General features: G+C 37.6%; 1 protein-coding gene across 1 annotated transcript in view; it reads left to right on the top strand.

Annotated features, from left to right (window-relative positions):
* Positions 1-11377, top strand: part of LOC124158788 (late secretory pathway protein AVL9 homolog) — a 32459-nt gene extending 21082 nt beyond the window's left edge. Inside the window, exon 12 of the mRNA XM_046534104.1 lies at positions 8765-11377. Within this exon, the coding sequence (XP_046390060.1) occupies positions 8765-9165 (401 nt within the window). The 3' untranslated portion in view covers positions 9166-11377. The remainder of the gene's footprint in view (positions 1-8764) is intronic.
* The last annotated feature ends 683 nt before the right edge of the window (positions 11378-12060 follow it).

The following is a 12060-nucleotide window of genomic DNA, read 5'->3' as shown; positions in this document are numbered from 1 at the left end:
AGTTATTTTAATACATTGGGGATAATATTCTTTTTTATATGAGATTTACTTTATGAAACATTGTGACTTGCATCATTTATATTCTATATAATCAAACCTGCTTTCTCTTAAGTTAGCCCATCTGACATTTGAACCTTCTGTTTAAAGATAAATGCATGAAGAATTTTTGGCACTTGGTGATACTTAGCGAGATCTGTTCAAGTACCCTTCTTCACACGTTCGCACTCAAAATAGCAATCATCTATCAGCTAATAATCATGTCTATCATCATGCCAGAATTTTTGTCACATTTATGTTAAAAAGAACAGAAATAAGTTATGATAAATTTTTATACATGTGGACATTACAGGGAATACAGTGAATAAAAAGCCCTTTGCAGGAAAAAATTGTTTTGTGGCATTCTGAAAGCACCTGAATGCTTTCACCCGCACACTCATTGAAAGGAAACTTTTATAATAATAATAATAATAATTTTATTTCTGTTGGGTTACAAATGTAACATAGAAATCGTCATATAGTGGACAAACAACACATGAGATAAAAACATAAAAGACAGATGACATATATACATGTTATGGCTTGCAAGATGTCGAGTTCTTTTTGATAACATATTTTTTACACAAGTCGTAGTACCCATCTAGTGAATAAATTGAATTTTGATATATAAGCGTTTTTAATTTGTGCTTGAATGAGTTGCTATTTTGGATTGCTTTAATATCTGGTGGTAGTAAGTTAATATCAGCTTATGACTGACACTGAGGCATCAACATTGATATTGCATTAATCAGCATGTTTTTAATTTGTTGTATTGAGAGTGAATGTTTTCTTTTGTAAATTCTGTATTTATCATTTGCCATGTGCCTGGAATTGGATAATATGCATTGGTATGTAACTCTATGGCTTTATTTGGAGGAGCTATTCAAAATGTTGATTGCATGAGACTTTAACTTTTTATTTTACATCAGTATTTTTATTTACTGAATGGCATAGTTACACATTTCATTTTTGGTGACCATCAGTGAGTATTATTATGAGACTAAGGTGGTAAAAGGGGGCAATGGTAATGGTCAAGCCTCTCAAATTTTGAGTGTTATTTAAGGAAAATACTCATTTTGACCATTTTTATTAGGGCAAAGTCAATAATAATTTGAAGTAGATAAAAAAATGGTTAAAGCCAAACCATGTTGCACAATGTGTATGGTAGTGGGGAAAGACCAAGATGTTACATTAGTTCTTGTCCTTTATGCGAATCATTCTTTTGTGTATTTATATTACATCCATATGAAATTTGCTGAAGGGTTACCTCTTACATAGCTCAACGTAAGTATCATGTTTGAAACCTATTATCTGTTCACTTTATGTTTCCGGGTGATCTTTCTTGAGAGCCCGGACACTCTCAGAGGGCTTCACTGATGGGGAAGGGGTGATACCAAGAGAGAGAGATAGCCAGAGCGAACTCAACAATGCTAAATGTACATAGTCATCCTAGTTTTTATCACTGAAAACGTATGAGTAATGGGTGTCGACAGGTACTTTGTGCCCTAATGTATCTACTCATTTGGAAGGTGTATATGATGATCCCTTAAAGGAGCCCAAGACGTCAGCTATCACGCTGAATACGGCACCATTGGTGAAAGGCATACTTAAAGACATACAAGAAAAACACATTAGATTTGGCAATACTGCTCCATGAGCATATTCACAATGGAGGTCTGAGAGCGACTGAATTTTCAAAAGCATTTAGCTATGACTATGTACATTTAGCATTGTTGAGTTCACTCTGGCTATCTCTCTCTCTTGGCTACGCCTACTGTCTGCCGATTGGCCAAGGGAAAGTCACGTGTCAAGAAACTTTCCCTCACCTCACCCCCATTTTCTTTAGCCACTCCAGCTCACCCGCGAAGATAAAATGAACTGAGTGTAGTATTTCCATTGTGTTATAAATTTAGACCAATTAGCTTCTCAATTGCATGTAATGAAAAATATATACATATCCATGTTCATAAAATTTTGTTGATGTTCACATGCATTTAATGGTATTAGCTCAATCAACAATTAGCATACTTGAAATTACTGATTAACTTTGTCTTTGTGGGACTGTTCCAGAAAATTGCTTTGGTTAACTGGGAATATCAGTGCTTATCATCGTAATTCAGTAGGGTCAGGAACTTAGTGTAAAAGATTTAATTAATGTAATCATGCCAAGTTTTATGTCTCTTCTGACATGGATTGAACTGCTGTTTTTTGATTGCAGCTTGCTTTGTTTCAAGAAAATGGGCTCTTAATTCCTTTTCCTGCCTGTATTGCGACAACATCTCTTATCAAGGAGAATGGAGATTTAAAATAGTTATTTGGTAACATTAAGAATGTGAGAGTTATGTACATATAAATATTTATTCTCGCATCATAAATTATTGGCTGGCTGAGCGTCCCTACCCAGGAGTGGTACTTGCCAGTGTGTTGGCTTCGTCCTTATGGATTTTTTTTTTTTTGCTGTCTTATTTCAGTTTCTGGGGTCAATACATGACTTTGACTTAGCAGCTAATGTTTTCAGCTGTTGTCATTAGCCTTTACTTGCACTTGTACTGTATGCTTTGCACTTATTATCCTTTGCTTGAGGAACAGTACTCAGACCATGGGTTAAATATGAAAAATGTTTTATTGCTATTATTTTGTTAAATTCTTTTGCTTGAATGTATCTAGGAGAACAATTTCTGTCAGTATCTAAGTATAATGTAAAAAGTATGTAATCTCTATGTTAATGTTGCCTTTATTGTTTGTATGTCAATAGATCTGTGTGCCCTATGATTTGTCTGGGCTTTAATTATTAACTTCAGAATTCCTGGGGAAAACTTGATGGGTTCATATGAAGTGATTCTCTCACACTGAGTTTTGTACATGGGTTATCCTATATTTCTAAGTGAATATACCACATACGGAGCACATGGCATGTTGGATCTTCGAATAAACTGTGCGATGAGTTATTCATTGCTCAAGGCAACAGTAATCGTACAATGAAAATTAACTGTTCCTGTGGAATAGAGCTGTTTTTGAGCTGTGTAGGTGGTCTCGTATTGAATTTCCAAGCAATGGCCATGTTTGATAAAGCTGAGGCATCATCCAAAATTTGGAAGTACAGAAGAATCTCCCCCAGGACTATACCCAGTTTACTGTGGCACTTGTTCTATACTGAAGTCCTCTTGAATTCAAATTTCTCAGCCATTATCCCCTAGGCCAAATTTTACATTGGCCATCTGCTGCTGATTCAATAAATCCATCTAGTGATTGGCATTACTCAGCTCTAAGGCCCATTTAACATGGACACGCTATGTGTATGGATAAGGTTTCATTGACAACAATGGAAACTTACATATGAGTGCGGAACGTCCACATGCAGAGGAGCCATCCGCATGGCCCCTCCGCCCCACGGATCATCTGCTCGCATACGGTCCACAGAGGCAGGTTTGTGCTTACATATGAACGAGGACGGCTGATGCAGACCAAGCAAGTTTGTCAGTGTAATTAGAGCGAGCTTGATGATAACAATGCGATTACGTCTTTTCGCCTTGTATATTGAATTAGATTGTCTTCGATGGTCTTCTGTTTTGGGTGGGGGCATATGAAAATAATTGAATAACTTATATACATCAGCACCAGTGGCGGTTTGCCCATAAGGACTCTCGGACGCCGCCCCTCCCAAATATTTGAAAAAGTAAAAAAAATAAATATCCATTAATTTATAATTATACATCTGATTAATCAAAGCGTTTTTTCAGTCCCATACATCGAAAGTGTTGGAAAAACACGAAAAGAAATAGCGCGAGAAGTTCGTATTTGTAGCCGTGGGGCACTGGCCAGAACGTCCCAATCCATCCCCATGCAGTTATATGGAGAGTGGTAGTGGTGGGGGCCGCTGGTGCTATGACGCGTCTAGCGTTGTGTCTTATGGAAGTCTTGGGACGTCGTCCGAAAATGCGCAGAGCGACGAGTGAGTTGACATCGCTGCGCAGGCCGGCGGGCGTATAATCTGGCGTCTACTTGGTGCTGCCACAGAAAAGGGACGTACGGAATCAGAATGGTCACTGTACTGGGTGTAGTTATACGATTTTAATTTTTAATTACTGGTAGGTATTGCTACAGTAAATAAACTATCCCATTATGCTTGCGTTTTTTGGTGTTTGAATTCCGGAACACATAAAATCCAACCAGTTAAAGGCCGTATTGACGAAGGAAAACTATTCTCGAGTATTTGACACAGTTCTGTTATGATTACCTACGAATTTCAAGAACCTTGGGGAAACTAATATTATAATATTTAGGCCTTAACAATGTATTCATATCTTCCCGATGATTAGAAATACGGTACCTATTTTTCAGATAAATTTGTCAAAAGACCTGCAGTATTAGGAAAAATCAGTTAACATTCCCCACTGATTTATAATTTAAGAAATAGTTGCGTGCGTGATAGGGTGAAGGATTAAGTATGATTTAAATCGTTAAGCGCGACTTTAAATAGAGTCATTCAATTAATGTCATGAAGTTCCGCGTACAATGCACCTTTTGTGTGTAGGTTCATCATTTTTCTAGCCGTCCTTGTTGTATTAGTTCATGTTCACCTAATTCCTCAGCGGCAGAGCGGTAGCTGTCTGACGGAAAATGCCCACTTGGGTCTGATTTAAGTGGCCTCGAAGAGTTCATATCAGTGCGGAAATCCTTACAGCTCCCATCTGTGGCTCAGTCGAGTCGTCTTCTTTTACGATCTAGAACTTATTTTCTATTATATCATGGCAATGATTTCGAAGACACGGTTATTCCAAATGCGACCCGTTGGCGTCTCGTGTGTTTACCACCTATGAATCTTAGACTCAAGGAGATGGTCCGTGACGTCCTTTGTTTGCTTGAATGGCTTTGCTGACCTTAAATTCGTCCCTCAGCTGAATCAGCATTAGTGGACCACGACTTCTATCTCCCTTGAGTCGTCCTTATAGTAACGGCAAGACTCTCGGAAAGAACGGAGTGAAATGAGTTCAGACATCATTTTCGAGGAGTTAATTGTGCGTAATTGCCGATTAAGAAGTTTCTTAGTGCTGTGTGTACATTCAAGAAGACAATTTTGAATTAATCAACAGTGCTCGTTTTTTTAAGGGAAATATAGGGAAAAAATTTCCCAATTCTGTGTCCAGGCACCTTGTTCTTTTTGGTCGTATTTTTCGTCGGCCTATTTTGTGTTGTCCCTTGTTTATTTATAGACTAGTGCCCTTGCCATGTGTTCAATCAGAAAGAAATTGTTGTCCAGCGCTGATTTCAACGATCGTGTAATTGATCACCTTGCTGGACAAAATGAAAGAAGGATGGACTTTTGCAATATAACTAAAGGCCTGTGAGTATTTCATATTTTGTTAAAAATGTGTGAGAAATGTTTAATTGTTGATTTTAAATCATACTGTATTCAAGAAGCAACGCGAACACCGCCATCAAAGTTTACATCTGCAATAGCAAAGCGCGCGCATTCTAGTAGTGTTTGTTGCCTAGTGGAAGTCAGTGACACTCTCCTCCCTCCTCAGGTGTTAAAAGTGTCATTGCTACCTAAATCATTGCAAATGTTGTATAGATTTGACAAATAACGTATTATGATTGCAAAACGAACAACAGAAGTGTATTTCGGGCATATCCTCACGAAGAATGTAGACGCTAAAACCTAAAGTTACGTATTTTCGTTTGTATTTGCAAAATATCGCAGCAAATATATTTTTATTCTTCAAGATCATTGATCAGTATCATCGAGAGTCCGGACTAAGCCGATCCGTATGACCGAGAGTCTACTGCATTTAGTATTTATTAATCAAGCTTTATTAGGAAAACTAGGTATTTTTGTTGAAAAGAAACGGAACGTATGGCATCACAGAATTTAATTCCTAGATTGCCGTAAAAACTTAATAAAATACACGAAATATTAAAAAATTATGACCCCCCGGTGGAGTGCGCCCCCCCTAGCATTTGACTCACGAGCCGCCACTGATCAGCACATAGCTCAGTAAATGTGGTCTCAAAAGCAGCTTTAAATTTTCTTGTGCCACAATAGGGTGCACCCAAAACCTCCTTTGACGGGCATTTTTCTTCCGTTGTTTCTAACCTGGTATATTGCAATTGCTTGAATTGCACCTGGCAGTATGACGTTCTTCCACCTTGGCAAGCTACACATCTGATATTGTGCTGGACGCGGATGTTTTTTTTCCGTGCCTTTGTGAACAGCAGCAACTGCTCTCCTCGCCCCATGAGAGCATAGCGAGGCGTGCGGACTGTCTGCATCCAAGTGAAATGGGCCTAGGGGTAGCATTCTATTTTAAGTTCCCTTAATCATCTGGGAACCCCACCGTGAATTTTCAGCCAGTTAGATTAAATTTTTATGATTACTGTTTTCTTACTAATGACTTTTTATAAACTTACCTATTTTTAAGTATGCAACGGTCTATACAGGGTCTGCCAGTGAAACTGGATGACTATAGGTTTCCTTGAGGTGGAGTTGGGAAGTAATAGGCTACTGATGCGTTACCAACTGCACAATCTGCTATTACAGTTGCCATAGATCATTGGACTGGAGAGCCTCAATGCTCCGCATGCAAAGTGTTTTATCAAAATGATGGACTACATCTACAAGAAGGTATTCAGCCCTGAAGATGAGTGCCGAGACGGTACTTGAAACGTTGGCCGATATTAAAACATTAACCCGGTGGGAATCCCAAGAAAAGTTAACCCACATTATTCGCCGGGAAAGCATTAAATCATATTTTACATCTACAAGAGGTTACGCAAAATTGCCAGGCTGCAAGAACGACTTTACTGCGATGGTGGGCATAGTATTCAGAAAATAATTTTTCTCAATGGTATTCAAAATGGCTGTTTTTGTACATACTGTTAATTAGTAAGAAAATATTATTTTAATTTTTTTGGCAACCAATTCCTTTATCTAATCATCCTGATTTATTGGTGGACCCTGTACATATAAGCCATTGTATGCATGTAGTTTTGGTAGGAATAGGACAAGTGAGGAGTTACTCAACGTGGTTTTTGGGGATAGGAAACCTTTGGTGGAGATAAGTTAGATTGAGTTGGAGGTCAGAGGCAATGGTGAGGGACAAGGGAGTTTGAAATGTGGCAATAGAAAAAAGGATTTTGGGGGAGGAAAAAAGAAGTAAAAAGGCTTTTCCGTGGGATGAAGAGAAGATGGGACATGCATGTTTATGAGACATGGATTCATGTGGAAAGTTAAGTTTTATCATTTGGTTAAGGTTGCGGGTTAAATCGTAACTATTGTGAAAACCTGTTTTAGCTGATCTTGAATTCTATCTTGACGTGAATCAAAAGCATGTGAGACAAATGTCAACATTCATTCGTTTACTAATCTTTATTATGTATACTATTGGAAGTGAGGGTTTTCAGCAGGAGAACATCCTGTGCTAGTCATAAATAATCCTTGTGGAGTTGTTGAATTTCCTTGTTTGAGGCCGCTACTAATTCTTAAGGCAGTAACTACCCTGAGAAAAGCTATGAATAAGTTTTTCTCCAATAATTATTTGTGATTTGTATCCAAACTCAAGTCTGAAATATTTCATAGCCAATGGTAATTCCAAAATTCTCTGAAAAACTGCATCCTAATCAAGGATGTGGAGTAAAATGGTGGTCTATGAATGAGATCTTTCTATTTTTTTCAAAATTAATTCATGTATGGTATGGTATTTGGAGGAGGCGACCGACAGCTGAGGTCATTTGCGCCATGAGGGAAGGGTGTGGAAGGAAGGGCGGAGAGAAACCCGGCGTCGGCGTTAGCCTGCTCTTAACGAAAGGCACCAAGGGGGCCACGGCTTAACGTCCCATCCGACGGACGGAGTGTTGCGCTTGAAATGTCCTCCACACAACATTCAAGCAGGGATCGGACAGTCTCTGAAAATTCTCTGCCACTGCCGGGATTTGAACCCGAGCCCGCCGGGTGGGAAGCCAACACTCTAGCCACCACACCAACCCGATCCCCTTAATTCATGTAATTTTAACCCTAATGAAACTGCCGGTTATGGTATCTTATTTTTGTACAAAGGAAATGGTCAGCTGCCTAGGGAAGGGGTGCACTAAGAGAACCTTTTGCATTATGAACAACAAATGGAATGGCACTTAGCAAAGTATGGTCAATTGGTAGGACTGAGATCTTACAACCAAAATTTTTAATTTTAGTGCCTAACTGTCCAGTTTTTCAGTCAGAAATATCTCACATCATTGCAAAAAGTTTTTTGCATCCTCCAACTTCACTCTAACTGTATCAAAATAATTGTTTGAGTTGTCGTGTTCAGATGTTACGCATCAACAATAGGTTTTGGTTGTGCTTGTGCCTCACTACAAGTATGAGTAACTTGCAGTGGCACCGACTCTATGGGGCCTGAGGGGGCCCGAGTCCCCTCAAAAATTTGTTATGGGTGTGAGGAAAAAATGTGCCATGCTTGTCGATTTTCCCCGGATTGTCCAGATCTCGATATTAGAGTTAACAGGGTTCTAATGTTGATCATATGACTCTTCTTAAATGCTTAAAAAACTTAAAACTCACTAATTATAAAATTTCCCGGGGCAAGATCCGGTTTGGTCCTCATCCGGCAAGGTTTGGGCCCCCCCAATATTTTTTGTAAGTCGGCATCCCTGGTAACTTGTCCAGATTAGAGAGGATTTAATGCTCGACTTAGTGTCGTTAGTGCTTTATGAACATACATTTGCTTTGCAGGTGGTGCAATTTCTCAGGCCAAGGGGGCACTCTCCAGTTGGTGGACTACGCTGACTGCGGCACAAAGTCCTGAATCTCAAAACCCTGCTGAGAACCCAGAGCAGAGTGATTCTGGTGAATATGTGGGCAACGTTGACAATAATGAGGAAGAAAGGGCTGGAGATGAGGCCTCTCACTCTGATTCAGAACTGGATGAGATGAAAGTCAGGCAGAGGAATGCCTGCAACTCCAAAGGCTCGGGTGGCAAGGCTGACCCAGCGAGACACTCTTGCCTGCCCGAGCTGTCAAAAGATAACTTTAATGAAAAGCAAGAGTCTCAGGAGGGAAAGTGTGGGCAGGAGGTGGAATCTTCTGCGAATCCACTGGATCACAATGACGATAAGAGTAACATTGTGAGATAGAATAGGGAATAAAAAGAAGTAAGAGGAGATCATTACATTCCAGTCATTATTTTATTCATATAACATGATGATGATGTACATATGTGATTGATAGGAGTGCATGTTTGATTTGATTTTGAATTACCACACAGAAGTGGTTTTTTCTTATTATCAAATTGTTAAATGCTGAACGGGATACCATCTCCTCAATGAATATTTACTCTCGTAAACTTTTGCCCATGGCATCAGATAATGAGAAAGCATTGAATGGATGAGAATATAATAAGCCAAAGAGTATTAGAACTATTCATACAATGTTGGTATTATCAGTCACATAGGGATGCATTTATGACAGTCCTTAACCCTTGCTCTCTTTTTAATGCGAATTAAAAATTTGTTACTTTAATTTAAGGATTTATCATACTTACTGGCAACATTCAAAGGCATAGATACTTTACATAGTTGTTTAATTTCTCATTATAGGCTAGTGTGTATTGCATAACGAAGGATTTAACCATGCCCCAGTTTCCTTTTTTAAGATGCAGTCTACATTGCATTACATTGATTGCATTATACTTTTTCATGGGTGTAATTGGTTTATAAAAAATTTAGTTTTTGGATTATTTTTGTAAGATGCTGAATTATAACATCATTATCATTGTTCACTCCTGTATTTATAAGTTTAGGAGGACTATTTAAAGAAAATGATACTACTTATGCTCTTTTAATATTTTTGGAAAGATAATGCCATAAAAAAACATTAGATGAACTGTAGCTATTGTGTGATAAATTTCATAATATATTCATCTGTGATTGTTCTATCATTGGTGATGCCAAATATTTATTAAATAATTGATGTTGTCATTCAATAATCCTTCACTCAATTAAATAATAAATCATATATAAAATACTACGTACATGTTAGAAGTTGTGAATGATAGCATTTTTTATACTTTCATGTTTTTTATGAGAATTTTTTTCTTCATTTTTGTGTCTCTATTATTGCACTTCAGTCACATGGTGATGATAATTGTGGTGTTAAGGTTATTTTTGTTTTGAGGCGATGAAAATGCAGCTAGTCAGTATATTTATGTTGTTGAAGATGAGTTTTATTGTTCCTCTGGTACAACTTTGTTAATCTTTTGTCCTAATCTCTTAGTAATTTTATTTGCTTTACGACTCTCAAAACTTAATAGTTTCTTTGTGGTAGGTAACTCACAAATTTTCAGAAATCAGTGATATATATTGTGTAGTAATTAGTGTTTTTATACCTACACAGCCAAGCAAACTTGCCAATTTGACCCATTCCAGAATGTGTGCTAGAAAAGGTGGTTTACCTAGTATGAAATGGAAACTAGATGATTTGTAATTTTGGATACCACTGGATATGGTGGAAAAGTTAGTGGATATAATTGTGGTTTATTTATTGGGCATAAATAATTTATTAATAAATTAGTAAATTTGCAAAGAGGCATAGTGTCACTTAGCAATGATGACAAGTATTTCGTCTGCCTGGTGTTTGCATAGCCAAGAATGCATTGCAATTGTGGAGTAAGGTTTATTGATGGAGAATTTTAGGCTTTACCAGTGAATCATCTGGATGAGGTATTTCCTGATAACAACAGCAAAGCCCAACCCAGTGTAATATTGGTGAAGGCTTCATCCGGGTAAATTATTGTTTTCATGCTACCACTGAAAGCTTTGCTTTTGTTGAGAATTTATATGCATTTTATTTACGTGCATGGTGTGGATTTTGCTTTTAAAAAAAAGTAGAAATTATTGGCCATATATTAAGATCAATGTGCTTAAATTTATTGTTGCAAAATAGTAATTCAATTTGCAATTTGTATGGAACATCTGAGCTTAAATACTGTTGTGAAATCAATATTCACCGAAGGTTGAAGTGGAAGACACTATTTTATGAAATCACTTTTATTAATTTTTCAAAAATTTCAAGAACCAATGAACATATTTTCAAACTATGTATCTGGAATCTTGTTGAGATTCTTACCAAAGGATTTGGCTTAGATTTTATATCGTCTTTATTATTTGTCAATGCTGTAACTGTTGATTTAAATGGAAGAGTATATATCTTACTTAGTTACAATACTGGAGCCCAATATCATGTTGTATTTAAAAGGCATCAGTTATGGTTTTCAATTGAAGGTATTGAATGTAGCAGCCCTCATACATTTTAAATGCCTCAATAAAGCCATTGTTATTGATATTTGTACAAAGTTTTGTTCTTGTCATATTCATTCCTTTCTTCCCAATACTCATTCTGTATCTTATCATTTATACCAGAAGACTTCTTAGATTTTCACTCATGTCTTTTGGAATAGTTGGAAATTTTAGGAATAGAAAGATAAGGGGACTTTTATTTTCAATTATTTTTACATCTACTATACAAGTGTTAATCCAAAAGGAAGGTTCCCTAAGAGCTACAGCCGCGAAGGTGCTGGGCAAAGTCCAGCAACACTGCTGTGTGCAGCAGTTCCTTCTCTGTCGATTTTACCCATCCATGCTTTTCTTTGCTGCTCTGTCTTGGGTCATTAACCGTCTGTAACGGATGTGCCCATTGTTGATCCCGTTAAGTCCAAGATTCCTTCAGTAATTCTGTTTTTGCATGTGCAAGGGATTCCTCACATGAATATTCATTGTCAGTTGATTCAAGCTTATGGTGCTAAGTATATGTCCGCTCAACAAGTCAAAAAATGGTAAAGGGAGTTCAGAGACCCTCAGGATGAGATCCTTGATGAAGAACGGAGTGGAAGACCTTAAGTTTCGGAGGAAGTTATCAAAATGGTCCAATGTGAAATGCTTCAAATCCTGAGGATCACCATCTATGAATTTGTTTTTCGGATACCTGGAAGTTTTTATGGTAAATTGAAAGAGCTTTGATTGTAAAATTGGGGT

This window comes from Ischnura elegans, chromosome 5, assembly GCF_921293095.1.
Source record: "Ischnura elegans chromosome 5, ioIscEleg1.1, whole genome shotgun sequence".
In the NCBI taxonomy this organism is placed as follows: Eukaryota; Metazoa; Arthropoda; class Insecta; order Odonata; family Coenagrionidae; genus Ischnura; species Ischnura elegans.
This window is presented reverse-complemented; position numbering and strand designations above follow the sequence as displayed.